Here is a 20,629-nt window from a genome sequence, read left to right as displayed (position 1 = left end):
ATCTTTGGTTGACAGGTTCAAAACTGCATGGAATTTAAAGTGTAGTATGACACCCTCTGAATGTACTGTATGCCACGTTTTGTGTCATTTGATTTATGGGGGACCCTTCAATAAATGAATGTGTAGCCTACATTAAGTGACTGTACACAATGCACACGCATGCACAAACACATGTAAAGATACATGCACACACATGCAAGCACACACACACACACACACACACACACACACACACACACACACACAATCTATGTGGGGCTACATGCCCACCAAGTTTCGTCCACCCCGGTCTTTCAGTCTACCGGGAATCCTTGACGGAAAATTCGACATTAGGGGAAAAAATATATATATACTGTATATATTTATTTATGACTAAACCTATATGACCACCGCTTTGCTGCGTGGTGGTCATAATTAGATGTGAACAACAGGTGGCGGTATACATTCCGCATGCTTCATGTCTGAATGTCCACTACCGTCAGAAATACGGCCAGCTAATTATCGCAGAATGTGCGGAAAACCTGTCTGAAAACGGAGAGAGATTTTGTGTGTGTCATTGAGGTTGTGTGAATATGTGTTGCTCAATTTATTATGTATTTTGTCTCCTTGTGTATCCAGACCACAGACACACAGACCAGTGTTTCCAGTGCCCAGCTGTGTGTCCATGAAGAGTGACCTGTCCATGGAGCAGCCTCTCAGACTCAGCAGTGGATCACAGTCTGATCCAATGTGAGATTTTACCTTTTGTATCCATATACATGAATAGACAGGTTTGTGTGAGTGTGTGTGTGTGAGAGAGAGAGAGAGGGGGGGGGGTTGTGTGTGTGTGTGTGTGTGTGTGTGTGTGTGTGTGTGTGTGTGTGTGTGTGTGTGTGTGTGTGTATGTGTGTATGTGTGTGTGTGTGTGTGTGTGTGAGAGAGAGAGAGAGAGAGAGAGATTGTGTGTGTGTGTATGAGGAAGAGAGAAAGAGAGATATATTTTATGTGTGTCATTGAGTTTGTGTGAATATGTGTCACTCAATTTATTATGTATTTTGTCTCCTTGTGTATCCAGACCACAGACACACAGACCAGTGACTCCAGTGCCCAGCTGTGTGTCCATGAAGAGTGACCGGTCCATGGAGCAGCCTCTCAGACTCAGCAGTGAACCACAGTCTGATCCAATGTGAGATTTTAGCTTTTTACATACAAAAGTAGACGTGTGCGTGTGTGTTTGTGTGTGACAGAGAAAGAGAGAGAGAGAGAGAAAGAGGGACAAGGGCATGTACATAGAGCATCATCCAACCTGGTCTGCCTGAGTTGGTGTGTGTGTGTGTGTGTGTGTGCGTGCGTGCGTGCGTGCCTGCGTGCGTGCGTGTGTGAATATGTGTGATCAAAGAATTAACTTTTGCTTTTTAGTCTTTTTGATTCTCTGGATTTACTGTATAAATACATTTAGTCTCTACAGTGTTGGGAGAAGCAATCTAACTGAGCATGCTCCAGTCTACAGGGATGAATTAGCAGGTAAACAGAAGTCTTCAAATGCTTATTTTTACTTTGTAATTACTTTTAAGGGACTGTTCCTAAGAACAAGACCCAGGGATATGTTTTAATATCTATTGTTGATATTCTGGACTCAATAATCAGTTAGCTGTTCAATGTCTACATGTTTAATTATTTGAATTGTAATGCCAATCAGACACACATATCTTGAAGAGAGCACTGATGACCCATAAAGCCAGCATGAAGAGGAGGTTTGAGAACATATGTGAAGGCATCATAAGGTCAGGGACTCAAACACTCCTGAACAAGATCTACACAGAGCTCTACATCACAGAGGGAGAGAGTGAAGGGGTGAATAATGAGCATGAGGTTTGGCAGGTAGAGTCAGCATCCAGGCCACAAACCACAGAAGACACAGCAATCAACTGCAATGATATCTTCAAGCCCTTACTTGGAAAGGAGAGACATATCAGAACTGTGATGACCAAGGGAATCGCTGGCATTGGAAAAACTGTTTCAGTACAGAAGTTTATCCTTGACTGGGCAGAGGAGAGAGCTAACCAGGATGTAGATTTCATGTTTGTGCTTCCGTTCCGTGAGCTGAATTTGGTCAAACATGATCAGTACAGTCTTCACAGGCTCCTGCTTGACTTCCACCCTGAGCTTAGAGAGCTGCAGAATGGTGAATACAAAGACTGTCACATTGTGTTCATCTTTGATGGTTTGGATGAGAGTCGACTTCCACTGAAATTCCAAGAAAATCAGAAGATTTCTGATGTAACACAAACATCATCAGTGGATGTGCTGATGACGAGTCTCATTCAGGGAACTCTGCTCTCCTCTGCTCTCATTTGGTTAACCTCCCGACCAGCAGCAACCAGTCAGATCCCTTCTCAGTGCATCAGTCAGGTGACAGAAGTACGAGGGTTCAATGACCCACAGAAGGAAGAGTACTTCAGGAAGAGGATCAGCGACCAGAATCAAGCCAACAGAATCATCTCACACATTAAGGCATCCAGGAGTCTCCACATCATGTGCCACATGCCAGTCTTCTGTTGGATCTCAGCCACTGTCCTTCAGCAGATACTGGAACTGGGGGGAAAAGGGAAGAAAGCCCCTAAAACTCTGACTGAGATGTTCATACACTTCTTGCTCATCCAGACCACCAGGAAGAACCAGAAGTATCAAGAGGAAAGTGAGACAGATAGACAGAGGCTCCTGGAGTCACATAAGGGTGTCATTTTGAAACTAGCAGAGCTAGCTTTCAAGCATCTGGAGAATGGCAATCTCATGTTCTATGAGGAAGACCTGAGAGAGTGTGGCATTGATGTCAGTGAAGCCTCAGTCTACTCTGGCATGTGCACTGAGATCTTCAGGGAGGAATGTGTGTTTCACCACAAGAAGGTCTACTGCTTTGTGCATCTGAGCATCCAGGAGTTTCTAGCAGCCATGTTTGTGTTTCATTCCTACATGTCTGGAAATCTGGAGGAACTGAAATCTTTCCTCCCCAAAAGACACAGAGACAATCAAGTGTCCCTTTCTTTGCATATCCTGTTGAAGAGAGCTGTGGACAAGGCTTTGGACAGCGATAATGGACACCTGGACCTTTTCGTCCGCTTCCTTGTAGGCATCTCAATGGAGAGCAATCAAGCCCTCTTGCAAGGCTTATTGACAAACACACACAGCAGCTCAGAGAGCATCCAGAAAACATGCCAATACATCAAAGTTCTGAAGGGGAAGTCTCCTGAAAGATGCATCAATCTTCTTCACTGCTTATTTGAAATGAACGATCATTCTCTGCATCAAGAAGTCCAAACCTATCTCAAATCTCCAGATGGCCTCTCAGGTGAATTGTCACCTGCCCACTGTTCAGCACTGGCCCACATGTTTCTGATGTCTGAGGAGGTGCTGGATGAGTTTGACTTGAGCAAATACAAAACATCCGAGGAGGGACGGAGGAGACTGTTGCCAGCTTTGAGATGCTCCAGGAAGGCTCTGTGAGTATTACAATTCTGTTAAATTCTGAGATTATCTATTTTATGTTAACTATTGCTCCTGTTACTTGTATTTCACAACACCTGCTATTTTGCATAGTGTCAGGATGTGGATTTGAGCCCAGACGCAGAGGCAGAGACTTAATGAAACTTGAAAATGAAATGAAATTAGACTTTCAGTCTTTTACTGAAATGATGAGTCACAGATCAATAGGAGCAAACAGTCAAAGGGATCAATATTCACACAACATGACAAGGCAAAGATCTGAATGAAGTTTATTCAGCACAGGGAAATATTCACATAAGAAAATCCACAAATTGAGACAATTGCCAAGTGAGACAGGGGAGTTCAGTCCACAAACATAAAGGTCAGGGCTTTTGTGTAATTCCAAAAACAGTATATTCAAGAATTCAATCCAAGAGAGTGAGAAGTCCACATAGAGAGAAAGAAGTCCACTTGTAGGCTAATGAGTAATCCAACACAAGTATTCCACATAGAAGTTAAAGCGTAAGTTTGGCAGAAAATGAAAATACTGTAAAGCTATTTTCTGAATGAAAATACATCAACTAAGCCGTGGAGGAAGTAATTTTCGCTCATCACGCAGTACAGAGCTAGCACCATAGACAGTAAAAGATATGGACAGAGCTATCACGTAGACGGCAGCAGAGACCGAGGAAGCAAATCTCAACGTTTTTTTTTAGGTCTTCTTGTCTCCTGCGCAGGCTCAGATGTCGTACATGTGACGTAGGCACGTAGTCTGACCGAGTCTGACCTATGGCGACGCTTTACTCTCGCTGGACGCATGCGCCTTTTACACTTTAGCATTGACTTTCGAAAAACGTTAATTACTCAGCCGATAAGACAGTTACAAGATTATTATGTCAATTTCACAATGTAGTATGTACCCCGACAATAGAACATTTTCATATAAAGGCTTAAAACGCTTCAGCTCTAACGTAATTTGATGTCAAAGTGGCGCTTACGCCCCATAGGATTCAATGGAATGGCCAGCTAGCCACGGTCTTCTCGTTAGCATGGCGGCCGCCATACTGTCTACACTCTCAGAACGTTCGCTGCCCCCTTGGCTAGCACTGGCAGGACCTACAGCCCAAAATCGCAAACAGTGGGTTAGCATAGGGCTTTCAGCCATGCGCTTTCAAAATCGCATTTTTAAACCACTAACATTGCTCAAAACAGCGGCAAACCTCGTCAGCAGCTTGCTCTAGGTGTCTACACATAAAACGAAGCACCAATCAGTCTGTAAACTTTGGAATAGTCTGTATACACGTAGAATCAGTTCGAGACCGCAACCTAGTCTGAAGCACAGAAATGTCACGCGAGATCTCACACGAGAGCTCGTGGACTTTCGTTCGTGAGGAACTGGAAGGGGTTAGTGTTCATAACAGTCTTCTTTTATAAACGTCGGGTTCGTGAGCCAAGTTGTTGGTGGTTCGTTTTATGTGTAGAGACCTAGAGCAAGCTTCTGACGAGGTTTGGCGCTGTTTTGAGCAATGTTAGTGGTTTAAAAATGCGATTTTGACTACCCGTAGGAATAGCTCCCATGCTTCCGTGTGAGATCTTGCGAGACATTTCTGTGCTTCAGACGGGGTTGCGGTCTCGAATTGATTCCACAGACTATTCCAAAGTTTACAGACTGATTGGTGCTTCGTTTTATGTGTAGACACCTAGAGCAAGCTGCTGACGAAGTTTGCCGCTGTTTTGAGCAATGTTAGTGGTTTAAAAATGCGATTTTGAAAGCGCATGGGTGAAATCCCCATGCTAACCCACTGCTTGCGATTTTGGGCTGTAGGTCCTGCCAGTGCTAGCTCTGTACTAGCCTGACTCTCGCCAGACCCTTGTAGTTCCGCCATGCTCCACCAGAGGCGTTTCGCTGAGCTCCACACAAGGGTCTGGACGCGAGGGCAATCCAAACCCCTGCCAGTGATCAAAAAATGAGCAACCAATCAGGAGCCGCGAAGCGAGTGTTTGATTCAAATAACAATGGCGGCACGCAGCGAGGAGTCTTGTGCTGACATTGATTCTGCTATTTCAACCGTTTTGTCGAATCTATTGAGTATTCATTCTTTAAAAGATTAACAGAGAATAGTTTTGAAGACATTTATTGGTGGCAAGGATGTTTTTACTCTTCTTCCGACCGGGTTTGGCAAAAGCTTGAAGAAGCCTAGCACGTCATTCAAGATAACAGGCAAGTGGTTTATCAAATCACATGCGAGGATGTTTTACAAGGACCCGCCTTCATAAATACAGTACATCTCCTATCGAGAAGTCCCAGATCCTTGTGTGAAGCAGACAGCGAACTACAGGATCTGGCGAAAGTCAGGTTAGCTCTGTACTGCGTGATGAGCGAAAATTACTTCCTCCACGGCTTAGTTGATGTATTTTTATTCAGAAAATAGCTTTATTTTCATTTTCCGCCAAACTTACGCTTTAAGCAGATGAACAGATTCCACCATGTGAGCTTGACCAGGCACTGGTAGTTGTCAAAATACTGAAGCTTACATACTGAGCAAATGAGGCTCATGGTGAATCTACTCATTGAATCACAGTTAAACTGAGATGCCCTGGCAAAATGTGTTTTAGAATAATGTCTCTACCTAGTGGTGACAATCAGACACTGTGCAAATCCTGACAGGTTAAATAAATTGTTATGTTTCAATGGTAAGTGAGATGGATCCATGAGGTGTCCTCAGTGTTGTGTTCCATCATGAGATCCTCCATCTCAGTATCAAATCAAATCAAACCACACATAAGTTGGCCGATGCATTTTCTGTTCATGTCGCTCTGGATTATTCACGCTAATCAGTCTTTAGTGGTGTTGTGTCTGTGGTTGGTCAGCGTTAACTCATATATTATATTGGTCTCTTCTCTTATCTCCTTTAGTAGGCTAGTGTTGGTTTGGGCATGACACATACTGTATCCCCTCTCACTCTTCCTGCAGATTTAAATGTGACACATTATCCTTGTGTACTATTGTGCCTCTGTTGCAGACTTGCTGACTGTAAGATGAGGATTATGAGTATGATTATTTATTTATTACAGTTGCGGCAGTAACAGTTACAGTTTTACAAAATAATTATTTAGTAGGATTCAGTAATTTAGTGTAAGGGGCCAAGTCCAAAATGTTGAAAAGGTTTTACGATTGTGGTCATCACCATTTGATTACAAAATGGTGACTTAACCTCTGACCTGTACGACTACATCCTGTAGTGTAGTGCACTGAGTATTGTAAGTAGAAGAGGCCAGGTCCTCTTCTCTGTACTTGTCAACATCCTCATGCACGTCCTAACCCTGTTTGTCTTCCTTTACTTCTACCTTTTCCTCTTCTTGTTGCTCTCACTGCCTCCATGGTTACAGTCTTGTCACAACAGCGTGTCTGAGGTCTGTTTGCTAAGGCTCATCCAGGCACACATTGTTTGCCACAACATTTACATTTAAAGAGACCCTATGCAACTTTTTCATAGTCATAAAATCGCTTAGAAATCGTTGTTTTGCTTGACTGACCAGTTTTATCGAAAACCTCCCGCCCCTAGTGTCCCTACCCGCTATTACAACCTTGCAACTTTCTGATGAACGATCGTCTGCTGTTTACATCTGGAAGTCAGAGACGCGTAAGGAACAAGAAGAACCACGCTTGCAATTTATATATTTATATATAGCCTATATATGTATGAATATACACGCTAAAGCTGTCGGGGAAGCTCTGCAGAGAAATATGCAAGCATAAAACGAGCGAAAACGAAAAACGGAACCGAAACCAGAGATGAAATCGCCAATCCTGCATTGTTCCTCTTTAACTAGTGACATGTGTGACATCACAAGTGGACCAACACTACACAGTGTTGTTTTAACAGGACATGACAAATTACCTTTTACTTCCCCTGCAGACTTGCTAACTGTAAACTCACAGAGAGGTCCTGGGAGATTGTGGCCTCAGAACTGCAGTCTGCAAACTCCCCCTTAAGAGAGCTGGACCTGAGTCAGAATGACCTGCAGGCATCCGGAGAAAAGCTGGTCTCTTCTCTTCTGAGTCCAAACTGCAAACTGGAGACACTGAGGTCAGTAATATTGTAGAGCAGTGAGCTGTGAGCAGTACTCATCTAGGCTTAGAAAACGCTAGTGAGAGAACTTATACAGTAGATAGACTGATTTATTGGTTGTTTGTTTGAGACATTCATCATGTATGTTTCACTTTTACTATTGGTGTGAGATGATTATTTCATTCTATTTTATTATTTTATTTATACTTTACTCTATTTAGTTAAATATGTTATATGCTGTGGACCAACCTGTGAGTCTGAAATAAAGATTGAATTGAAATGTAATTGTACACATACAGACATACAGTACAGTACTGTTGTTACAGTAGCAGACTGTGTTAAGCAGACAGTACCAGCATGTATTTTAGTCTTGAATTGATATGTCCTCTTTGAATTTTACTATTTGGGATTTTCTGTGACATGGTTTATGTGTTGTACAGACTTGTTGGCTGTAAAGTGAAAGGGGGATTTTTGGCTTTGGCTCACAAGGGAGCAAACTCCCACCTAAGAGAGCTGGACATCAGTGACAGTGAGCTTCAGGACTGTGGAGGAGAACTGCTCCATCAACCACTGAATGAAGACTGCACAGTGAGGTCTGTATTTTTGCACAGTGCACACAAACTGGTGCATCGATGGGATCTAAAATTTTGTCCTTTTATTTGTTGCCATTTTATATTTGGGAATGTAAGGAGTGTAGAGGACCTGTTGCTTATAGTGTTTTCCTCTCTCACTATAGACTCATCAACTGTAGACTCAAACACAGCTCCTGTGTGGTTGTGGTCTCAGTTCTGCAGTCATGTATTTCTCAACTGAGTGAGTTGGACATGAGTGGCTGTGATCTGCAAACATCAGAAGAGAAGCTGCTCTCTGGTCTTAGAAACCCAAACTGTCACCTGGAAAAACTGAGGTCAGTACACTGAATTCAGTACACTGAATTCTTACCTGCACAATAAAGTTGACGTTTATATATGCCATTCCAGCCATATCTGTAAAATATCTAAAGTGGAGAGAAAATGTGAATCTCACTGTTATGGGGTGAATCAAGACATGAATTTGTGAAGCATTATCTTTTATTGTTGTGTTAATGTTGGTGTGAGAGAATTGGTCCCAGACCAATTGGTGGTTTAGCATTCCCTGCTGATGTGTCCCATTCGAATTACTGTTACAGTAGACTTTGTTAACCATTCAATATCAGCATCAGTGTTTTACTCTAGCATTGATATCTCTGATTTCACTATTTGCAATCTTTCGTTACATGGTTTATTATTTTACAGACTTGTGGGCTGTGAATTAAGCGGAAGATTTCTGGCGTTAATAGCGATATACAATTTGGGTGCCAGTTACAAAGAGTTTAACAATCGTATGACGCTTCAGCCAATTCTCGAAACTCAATGTGGCCCTTGAGCCAGAAAGTTTGCCCACCCTGTTATAACCTCTCTGTCACCAATGAACGTGATTTTTCTCTCAATCAAAAGTGTGAAGTTGTTACACTTTAACAGATATTAGCTGTGTAAGGGTATTGGGACCCATTTACAGTACTGATCTTTTTCTGTCTCACTGGTAGACTTGCTGGGTGTGAACAGACAGTCCTGGACGATCATGGCCTCTGATCTGCAGTCAGAATGATCTTTAGTCATCAGTCTATGTTAGCTAAAGATGTAGACAACAACCTCATCTGATCTCACTAATTTGTGCTTATCTGTTGATTCTCTATGTTTTACAGACTTGTTGGCTGTAAACTGAGAGGAAGATTTTTGGCCTTTACTCTTCAGTGGGCAAACTCCCACCTAAGAGAGCTGGACATCAGTGACAGTGAGCTTCAGGACTGTGGAGGAGAACTGCTCCATCAACCACTGAATCAAGACTGTAAAGTGAGGTCTGTATTTTGCACAGAGCACACAGACTGGTGTTTTCTGTTTGATCTAATAAACAGTATGCATCCTATATTCTGTCATTTTGTGTTTGGAATATAGAGAGTGAAGAGGACCTGTTGCTTATAGTGTTTCCTTTCTCACTGTAGACTCATCAGCTGTAGACTCAAAGACAGCTGCTCTATGGTCGTGATCTCTGTTTTGGGGTCATATTTTTCTCAACTGAGTGAGTTGGACATGAGTGGCTGTGATCTGCAAACATCAGAAGAGAAGCTGCTATCTGGTCTTAGAAACCCAAACTGTCAACTGGAGAAACTGAGGTCAGTAAAACTCTGAAAGACAGAGTTCACAGAGGTCTTATTTACAGTATACAGTTACACTTTGGGCATACTGTATGCTAATGCTGCTTTTTGGGCACTAGAATCAAGATATGAATTTGTGAAACATTAGTTTTTTTATCGTTGTGCCAATGTTGACTGAAACAATACTCTGAAAGACACACATTTCACAGACATCTTATCTACACATTCAAGTTCAAATTTAAGTATAAGCATCAAGTTTAAGTTTATTTGTCATACCAGCCATATTTGTAAAATATCTTTCTCAGGACCAGTGTCCATTTACAATCAATTAAAAGATAAAGTAAAAAAAAACAGACATGAGTTTGAGAAGCACTGGGCTTTTAATGTTGATGTGAGAGAACTGGTCCCAGACCTGTCTAGTGTGATACTCCCTGCTGATGTGTCCCATATAGAGCACTGTTAACTGTAGAGTGGATTAACTAGACACTAGCAACATCATTTTTTCACTCTTATTTCCTAATTTCTCTAATTCCACTATGTGTGATTCTATGTTCATGGTTTATGTTCTTACAGACTTGTTGGCTGTAAACTGAGAGGGAGATTTTTGGCCTTGACTCTTCAGTGGGCAAACTCCCACCTAAGAGAGCTGGACATCAGTGACAGTGAGCTTCAGGACTGTGGAGGAGAACTGCTCCATCAACCACTGAATCAAGACTGTAAAGTCAGGTCTGTATTTTGCACAGTGCACATCTTGTTTTCTGTCATTTCATGTTTGGAATGTAAGGAGTATAGAGGACATGTTTCTTATACTGTTTTCCTTTCTCACTGTAGACTCATCAGCCATAGACTCAAACACAGCTCCTGTGAGGTTGTGGTCTCAGTTCTGCAGTCGTATATTTCTCAACTGAGTGAGTTGGACATGAGTGACTGTGATCTGCAAACATCAGAAGAGAAGCTGCTCTCTGGTCTTACAAACCCAAACTGCCATCTGGAGAAACTGAGGTCAGTAATACTACACATTCCAAATTTTGGTATAGAAGCATTTTCAGAAACATTTGCTCTAATTGTTGTGCCTGTTGATGAGAGGGAGTTAACCCCAGATCAGTTCAGTGCTCCCTGCTAGTGTGTCCATGCACATATAGAGCTCTACATCCACACAGGGAGCTGGGACACTGAGGATGGGATGATAGCCTCTGCTTTACAGTTGTGAAATGATGACATCAGTGCTGCAAGGGACACCTTCCCAGCTCTGACCTGCAGGATGCAGTTTTAGATCAAGTAAATTGTCATGTTGATATTAACCGAATAACAGTAGATACAGAGGTGATTACCAGAGTGTTTAAAACTACATGCTTTAACAAGGCAAGAGGGCCAGATGGCATGTCTGCTTTTCTAATTAAAACATTTGCAGAGGAACTCCCACCGGCCTGGCATCCACTCTTTCAGCTCTCTATAGATTCCCAGTGTGATGTGGCAGCTCATAGGCGTGTCCTAATGGCGGCCGCTATGAGCTTTCATCTGCATTTTACTGTTTGAACTCACTCATGCTGATAACTTCACTCCTGTCCTCCATTACTACATGTACTCATTGTTCATTCCCCACGCTGTGTGTATTGTTAGTGTGTGTAGAAACAGAAGGGTGCACACATACTGAAAACTGCAGCAAACATTTCACTCACCTTTCATTCATTCACTCCACATAAAACTCTGTTGATTTAAATGTCAATACATGGCAACAACATCAGACAGGTAACATCTTCCAAATATCTAGGGGTCCACTTGATAAAGATCTTAACTGGCACACACATGTGGCAAATGTTTGGACAAAAAACAACAGCTTCTCCGTTTCTTGCAGAGACTGAGAGTGTTTGGGGTTTGTGAGAGCATCATGTTCATTTGGTATAGAGCCACCATAGAGTCCATCTTGCACTATGGCATCACCAGCTGGTTTTGAAATCGTACAGTTAAGTTCAAGGCCCAACTACGTAATGTGGTCAAAACAGCTGGACAAATGATGGAGTCTCTGCTCCCCTCACTCTCCAAGACATATCTGAGCAGTCCACTCTACAGCATTTAGGGAAGAAGCTGTCAGGCAACAAAGTCTGTATTTGCTGCAGGAGGAGGATTTTATGATGAAAACTGATTTCAAACACAACTCCATTCTTACAAGCAGAAACAGATATTTTAGTCAGTTTTAGTCAGTTGTTATTTTCTCACTATTGAATGTGTGTGTAAATTTGATGTCAGCTGACTGTTGAATACGTGATTTGAGTAGAGTGACTTTTATTGAACTTATTTAAATGGAGAAGGTTGCTACCTGTTTGGAGCCCGCTGGTGAATTGAGTGATGTGCGTTAGTGGCCTTGGATGCTTAACATACCGTGACCCTTTCTCGGTATCTGCCGATCGCTGTGGATTACAATTTTGATTACAGCCAAGTAAAGCAGTTGTCATTTTTAGAGCAAGACACTGTAATTAATTTGATGCAAGATGGCTAGGTCTCATTATACTTGAGACTACATTTGATAATAGACATTGTACTTTACGCTACAATTGATTATCCCTGAGACAATGTTCCAGTTTTACCATTTTTGGCCTTAAGATTTTTGCTGCACAAACACTTTTAGGTGAAGAAAAAAATAATAATAATGGGAACAAAAATGTATTATTGTGTCTGCAAATCTAAATACAGTATCAAGTAAAGGTCCATACCAGCTACATAGTGAGGAAATCACAGTGATTTACACTTACACTACAATTATTTGCACAATTTACAACATTTGATCAATTTAATGTATAGTAACCTTGCGTATGATGTTGAGTTCTGTCATAATTACTTTATGTCAAATGTATTGCAGATTTGTTGGCTGTAAACTCACAGATCAATCTTGTGAGATTGTGGCTTCGGTTCTGCAGTCGTCAAACTCCCTGATGGAGCTGGACCTGAGTCACAGTAACCTGGGAGATCCTGGAGTTCAGCTCCTCTCTAAGGGACTGTCTAGTCCCCACTGTAAACTGCAGACATTAAGGTTGGTGTACATTTAAGGTCAGGCATATCCTGATATTTATTTACTTCATTTTGGTTGTTAATACCATTTAGTAGCAGAGATTCATTATAGGCTGATAGCAGTCAACAAGACATTTTTTGGGCAATACTGATACTGTATTAGGCCATAATATCTTTACATCCCCACGTTAGCTATAAACACATGATACTAAATCAAATTCTGGAAGCGATATTAATGAGTGACACTTGGGGATCTGGTACTCAGTTTAATACAGTGATCAGTTACAGTCTTAATCCTGAGTCTTTGAGTGGTTACTGTGTTATTGTAAAATTCTCTCTCTCTCTATCTCTCTCTCTCTCACACACACACACACACACACACACACACACACACACACACACTGTCTCTCTGTCTCTCTCCCCCTCTCCCTCTCTCTCTGTGTATATGGTTTTATGTGTGTATCTGTCTCTCAGGCTCAGTAAGTGTGGAATCTCAGATGAAGGTTATGTTTGTCTGGCTCTCACTCTGATGTCAAACCCTTCCTGTATGAAAGACCTGGATGTGAGCAACAATCATCCTGGAGCATCAGCACAGAAGCTGTTATCTGCTACACTGGAAGATCCTCACCACAAAGTTGAAGCAATTCAGTATGCTATCCATATTTTATGCTTTTATATTTTTTTATGTATCATCTTTTATTTAGTTAGTTGTTTTTAGGTAAGTGAGGATGCATGGGATTGCATTCATTAGCTCAGCTCCTACTGTATATTCTCCTGACAGAACAGTACATTTGATTGACAGGCTGTAATTAAAAACAGGAATGGGGGGAAACTCCCCCATGTACCTATGTACCAAAAGGTCCATGCTGGGCTAGCATGCAGTAGATGGAAAAGTTGTGGATTCAATTCCATCATTGTGCCCTTAACCCCAAGTTACTCTGGGGAGAATGCCCTTGTAACAGATGTGAGTTTAAGTCTCTTTGGATTAAAACATCTGTTAAATAGATGTAAATGTAAATCTAGGCGGTGACCTCATTCAGGGCCAGGAAGCAAACTGAGGTGAGACTTCATCAATTGTTATGGGCATGGGGGCTGGCCATTGATAATCATCACAGAAAAGGGGGAGATATTTGAGTTTGTTTCACATGCTTCATTATTGTTTTTTACGGGAATAAAGATTGAACGCTGCATCAACCAAAGAGACTCATTTTCCCTACCAAAACCTTTAGATTTTTCTTACACATCACCTGTGTTTGTTAAACAGGCTGAATCAGTGTCACCTCTCTAAAGCAAGCTGTGAAATGATGGCATCAGTGCTGCAGAGGACACCTTCCCATCTGAGAGAACTGGACATGAGTGACAATGACCTGCAGGATGAAGGAGTGGAGCTGCTCTGTGTGGGACTAAGAGGTCCACAATGCAAGCTGGAGACACTGAGGTCAGTTGACAAATTTAATGCAAGTACCATGCACATCTCTATCTGGTATCTTGTCCTCTCCACACTGAAAATGACCTCTCAGTAAGGTCTGATCAAGCTTCCCTACTGCCCTACCAATGTTCAGCACAGCCCACACTCACAGTGAATCACTGCATTTACAGTTCCACACAGGTGTATAAGAAAGACCCAACAGGTGAAATTCAGCATAAACTCTTCAGAAATTATTTAGGTCAGTCTGTTGCTCTCTTTGGCTCATTAGGTGGCAATATACGGTATACAGTTGTGTCATATTTCATTCATAACAGTGTAAATGCGGTAAATAAAGGGACAGGATAAAATGTTCAACCATGCAGATTGTTAAAAAGTTTGATTTGTTTAGAACTGACAATGAGCTCCTGTGCACAGATCATGAATATTGTTGTAATGTGTGTTTATACTTTATACTGTATATTTGGAATGTATCTGCATACTCTCTTATTTGCTCCCAATGTGAGGTATTGTACAACATTTTGAACAATCAGGTCTCTGTCAGGTACATCAAACAGAGTAGATGATGGGTTTTGAATTCAGAAAGATTATTCATAAATGCTGGCACATGATCAAATCTGACCGCAGATTTGGAATGCATGCAAGTAGACATACTGTACATCATCTCATAAACATCTCAGATGCAACTATAAGTATTGGTACAGTATGTGTTAACTGTGAACAACATAGTTTAGCTAAATTTGCTGACACTGGCCCTATGTTCAATGAGAAGTACATAAAGCAGGTAATTTAAAAAAAGAAATCTTCCTCCTCTGCCCTCTGGCCCCACCTAGTGTCTATAGTGAGATTTGCAAGACATCCAACGCCTCCATTTCAGATGTACCAAATAGGGCCAGGGGTGTAGGCTATCTAACCGAGTGTCAATCACTGCTCATGTACACGCATTTCATAGCGATCTCCCCTCCTACCTCCCCTGCACTCTATTGCTCTCCCTTGTGGGGAGGAGGAGGTGAGGGACTGAACTTCTTCGCAATCCTGCCTATGGGACCTTTAATTGAGTGTCAGACATTCGCCTGGGTGTGTCGGTTGTGCACCAGGCGGCCATAAATTAATTGATTAATTGAGCAGTCCACTCTACAGCATTTAGAGAAGAAACTGTCAGGCTACAAAGTCTGTAACTGCAGGAGGAGGATTCTGTGATGAAAACTCATTTCAATCACAACTCCATTCTTACAAGCAGAAACTATTATTTTAGTCAGTGCCCTCTAATCATTTCCCTCCTTGTTTGAATGATAATGTGCCAGTTACAGTACGTTACAGAATGTTAATAAGAATGTCTTTTTTTTCTAAATAAAAAATGTTTATAGTAATGAGATAGTAAAGAATAAGAATGTATTATATCACTATTCTGTTTTCTGACAGCTGTCTCTTGCCCTCTCACTCTATGCAGACTTGCTGGTTGTGAGCTAACAGAGGAATCCTGTAAGGCTGTAGCCTCTGCTTTGCAGTACTCCATCTCCCTAAAGGAACTGGACCTGAGTCACAATGACCTGAAGGAGTCTGGAGTTCAGCTTCTCTCTACAGGACTCAGTAGCCCTCACTGTAAACTGCAGACTTTAAGGTTTGTACGTGCACACAATTGGCCCATTCCCAAAGTCGATTGTACAGCCCATGTGACTGTGATCTTTAGTGAGTCTGTGAGTCTTTAGTCCTTAGTCCTCAGCGCTCACTTTGGGATTCATCCATTGTGGCACCGTTGGCTGCCTGTCTGTAAATCTTTGGAATAAATCACCAGCTGCAGTATGTGTTAAAACAGACAGAGTCAGTGCCAGCTTTTGAGAACAAGCTGTGAAATGATGGCATCAGTGCTGCAAGGGACACCTTCCCTGCTCTGACCTGCAGGATGCAGTTTTAGATCAAGTAAATTGTCATGTTGATATTAACAGAATAACAACTACATTCCAACTAAATGCTTACAAGCAGAAACTATTATTTTAATCAGTGACCTCTATTCTCTCTATGTTAATAATGTTTATAACTAGATGCACCGCATAGCGGTACACAATATGACCGCCGCTCAGTTCTGCACATTCTCTCCAAAACGAATTACGCTCGTCAACTTTCCTGTATGGCTGGGATTATACTTGCTGTTAGACCAACCGTAAGCGTATGCACCCGTGTGCGACCTGCTGTGTCCGGTGTACAGACTCGCTGCAGCATTACACACCCTACTGGAGGTCTTCACTAGGGGGAGACTATAGTAACATGGATGTGGCCATGTGCCATTGTTTACTCTCATGATTGCCCCCAGCTTCGATGTCGATAATGCATCTTGCAGTCACCTTTTTTTGTAGTGATCGCCCCCTACTTTCTTATCAGTATTGCATCTCACGGACGCGTCATGTTCGCTTGCGACGACGTGCACGACCGACGCACCAAACGACCGCAAAATACGCGAGGCAGCCATGATACGAACACGAACGCGTTGTCTGCAGCAAGTCTAAACCTGCCTATCTCCGATTTGTGCAATATACTGTATATATCTCCTACTCTTGCAGCTCATATGTATATGAGTGTGTGCATGTGTGAGTTTGCTTGTATAAAGATGTGTGTGTGTCTGTCTGTGTGTGTGAATGTGCATGTGTGCGCATGTGTGTGTGTGTGGAATCCGTGGAAGTGTGTTTATCTGTGCGTGTGAATCTGTTGATGTGTGTGTGCGAACTTAGTTACTTTTTAAACTGAGCCCCCTGCCGGCTCAACATAAAAATCACAACCTGCAAAAAGTAATTTCAGGGAGGTATCTAAAAAATACTTTAACCTACTGAGATACTGAAATACAGATGAATAGCCTATGTTTGTTCAATAATGTCTAGTCAGTATACCAAATAAGAGAGGCCTATAGATAGAAACTGTGGTAATAAAATATGAAGATTTTGGTAGTTTGGGCTTTTCGTGTATCCTTCTACTGTAGCCATTTAGCCATCTACTATAGGCCTGAATTATATGCCAATGAAATTACACTTGTTAAACTCACCTCAATAAATATTTTGCAATCATTTAATCCACCATGGGCAATGCTAAAGTTATCGTTACAAACCAGCGGCAGAGTTGGCGGTCCAACGGCGGTAACCACCAGTGGCCCGCTGGAGTTTTGCTCATCAGTTCTCTGGCTGTCCACCGGCGGCTCAGAAGCGGCTCCAGATAAAGGGCCACCCTTTTGCCGCTTACTACCCACCAGCTTCTAATTGGCCTTATTTATGGCCATAATAATGAAAATGATGCACTAAAATAGCAATAATACATTATAACACTTTCCATTTGCCCTCAATCAGAACAATTTACAATTATTTGTTACCAAATTTACTAAGGTGAAGACAGTGCCTGCTGATGAGAAACCTATAAATGTATTCTGTAATTTAATAATCCAATATAAAAACATTTATCCTCAGCAACTATCACACAGACTCACCACACATAGTATTAGGTTCAATACATTTTGTTTATTTATTTATTTTACTTGCTTTTGTTTATTTATTTTACATGCTCATTTACATGCTTTATTTATTGTACATGCTTTTAATTTATTAAAATTATTTTTAATAATGATATAAATATGCAACACACTCTTCAGATGTAAGGAAAGTAAAGATGCAAAGAAGTTGTGACAGACATTCATGGCTTGTTTCTCCCTTGATATTGGTGCCAGATTAATGAAAATGCAGTTCTACCTTGCTGGGGTGTTACTGGCAGCGTTGTGAGCGAATTTGACAGAGGTGTAGGTCTGACTGGTAAACTCTGTTGAACAGATTAGAAATGAAAAGGCGTATAGTGAGATGATTACTGCAATGGCAGGGTTCATACAAAAAATTTTAGCTGAATTTACTACCTTTTCACTACCATCAACATGTGTTCTACTACAAAAGCAAAAGGTGAAGAGTAATGTAGGCCTAATGCAATACCTTTCCAAAACACAATAACACATTTAAGAACAACAGGGATTACAATGGACAAAGCTACTGGCATTTGAACAGGGGTGTGTAGGCTGTCAATAGGCACTGTATTTACCGGCATGGCTGGAGTTGATGAAGCTTGCAGGGTGGTGGTGCTGGCAAAGGTGTAGTGGTCTGACTGGCAAACTCTGTTGAACAGATTGGATATGAAAAGACGTGTTTAGTGAGATGATTACTGCAATGGTATGACACCTGGCACGCTAACTAGCGCCTAAAGTACAAACACTTCTAAAGGATATTTCCACTTAATTTTCAGACAAACCAAGCAAGGGACCACATGTACAGACTCTACAAATACTAACCATTATATCCATTTTTTATTTAAATGACTTGAAAGAGATCGTCAGGTATAAATGCACCATACAGTAGTAGCCAGTTCATTCATTCAGATGCTGTTACATGCTAACTAGCGCCTAGAGTACAAACACTTCTAAAGGATATTTCTACTTAATTCTCAGACAAACCAGGCTAGGGACCACATGTACAGACTCTATAAATACTAACCATGAGGTCCGTTTTTTATTTAAATTACTTGAAAGAGATCGTCAGGTATAAATGCACCATGCCAGTTCATTAATTCAGATGCTGTTACATGCTAACTAGCGCCTAAAGTAAACACTTCTAAAGGATATTTCCACTTAATTTTCGGGCAAACCAAGCTAGGGACCACATGTACAGACTCTATAAATACATTTTGGAAACAGGTGTTGGCTAGAATTACGCTTTACATACAGTTTTTAAAATGAAAATAGTAGAGATATAGAGAAGAGATGTTTTACTTACCTAGTCCTAAGCCTGCTACTGGTGGTTTGAGTACTGACAGGCTATTCGCATCTGCTTGGATGAGTTTGCTTGATTTACGTTTCTAAACGTAAAGACATTCACCAACTTCTTTATCAGTCTGACGGTTACACAGTTACGTGCAAGAACAACAAGTCACGTAAGAGATGAAATTGTTTAGCTTACTGCAACATGAGAAATCAAGTAGTGTGAAACTAGCGACAGTAAAGAAAATTCCAATATGGCCGCCATTCGGAACTGAGAAATCACAACTCCATCTTCTTTGTTTGTCTTCTTCTCTCTGATCTGATCTATCATTCACTGAGCAGCGCTAGCGCCACACACCAGTGGCAGCAGGCTGCAGTGTTTGAACGTTGTTGCATTAGTTCTGCTTTTGACGTTCTCATATAAAATCGTAATAAATACAATATAGCCGCAAGCGGCGATGGCGGGCCCGAGCACCTGCGGTGCGGAGACCTGTGACATTTCGGAATCTAACAAAGCAACATGTGCTTGTTGGTGGGCATGTGCATGAGCAACACACATGCCCACCAAATTTGGTCAATTTTCCTGAATGTATGTGTCAACCACAACAGACAACATGCTAGGTGGCGCTATAGAGTCCCTAAGCCACACCCTAGGCCAGAGCTCTATCTGTGACTATCGATAGCAATAACGCACAAGCCCACCAAATTTGGTTCATTTTCGTGAATGAGTGTGTCAACCACAACAGACAATGCGCTAGGTGGCGCTATACAGTCTCTAAGACACCCTTGGCCAAAGCGCTGTCTCTGAATAGCTATAGCAATAACACACATGCCCACCAAATTTGGTTCATTTTCCTGAATGTATGCGTCAACAACAACACACAATCTGCTAGGTGGCGCTATAGTCCCTAAGCCACACCCTAGGCCAGAGCTCTGTTTCTGACTAGCGGCAGTAATAACAAACAAGCTCACCAAATTTGATTCATTTTCGTGAATGTATGTCAACCACAACAGGTAACACACTAGGTGGCGCCATAGAGTCCCTAAGCCACACCCTCGGCCAGAGCTCTGTCTCTGAATAGCTATAACAAAACACATGCCCACCAAATTTGGTTCATTTTTGTGAATGTTTGTGTCAACCACAACAGACAATGTGCTAGGTGGCGCTATAGAGTCCTTAAGCCACACCCTAGTCCAGAGCTCTGTGTCTAACTAGCAAAAACAATAACACACAAGCCCACCAAATTTGGTTAATTTTCGTGAATGTTTGTGTCAACCACAACAGACAATGCGCTAGGTGGCGCTATAGAGTCCTTAAGCCACACCCTAGGCCAAAGCTCTGTCTCTGACTACCCATAGCAATAACACACAAGTCCACCAAATTTGGTTCATTTTCGTGAATGTATGTGTCAACCACAACAGACAACGCACTAGGTGGCGCTATATAGTCCCTATGCCACACCCTAGGCCAAAGCTCTGTCTCTGACTAGCCATAGCAATAAGACACAAGTCCACCAAATTTGGTTCATTTTCGTGAATGTTTGTGTCAACCACAACAGATAACATGCTGCTAGGTGGCGCTATAGAGTCCCGAAGCCACACCTTAGGCCAGATCTCTGTTCTGACTAGCGATAGCAATAACACACAAGCACACCAAATTTGGTTCATTTTCATCAATGTATGTGTCAACCACAACAGACTATGTGCTAGGT

The 20,629-nt window shown here is 41.8% G+C and overlaps 2 protein-coding genes and 1 long non-coding RNA gene across 3 annotated transcripts in view; 2 read left to right on the top strand and 1 right to left on the bottom strand.

Moving 5' to 3' along the window:
- Positions 1 to 20,629, top strand: part of LOC134087445 (uncharacterized) — a 281,964-nt gene that overhangs the window by 40,233 nt on the left and 221,102 nt on the right. The window lies entirely within an intron of this gene.
- LOC134087671 (NLR family CARD domain-containing protein 3-like) lies at positions 1,717 to 3,483 on the top strand. The gene has a single exon (XM_062541320.1). It carries the CDS (start codon positions 1,723 to 1,725, stop codon positions 3,481 to 3,483), a length of 1,761 nt encoding a protein of 586 aa, XP_062397304.1. The 5' UTR covers positions 1,717 to 1,722.
- LOC134087993 (uncharacterized) lies at positions 17,732 to 19,217 on the bottom strand. The gene is made up of 3 exons (XR_009939876.1): positions 18,934 to 19,217; positions 18,206 to 18,278; positions 17,732 to 17,935 (listed from the first exon to the last, which is right to left on the bottom strand). It is a non-coding gene; the product is annotated as an uncharacterized LOC134087993 (long non-coding RNA).

Source organism: Sardina pilchardus, chromosome 1 (genome assembly GCF_963854185.1).
Source record: "Sardina pilchardus chromosome 1, fSarPil1.1, whole genome shotgun sequence".
Lineage (NCBI taxonomy): Eukaryota > Metazoa > Chordata > Actinopteri > Clupeiformes > Clupeidae > Sardina > Sardina pilchardus.
This window is presented reverse-complemented; position numbering and strand designations above follow the sequence as displayed.

Coding starts and splice junctions, on each gene's coding strand:
- LOC134087671 (XM_062541320.1), top strand. CDS start 1,723: ATGAAGAGGAGGTTTGAGAACATATGTGAAGGCATCATAAGGTCAGGG.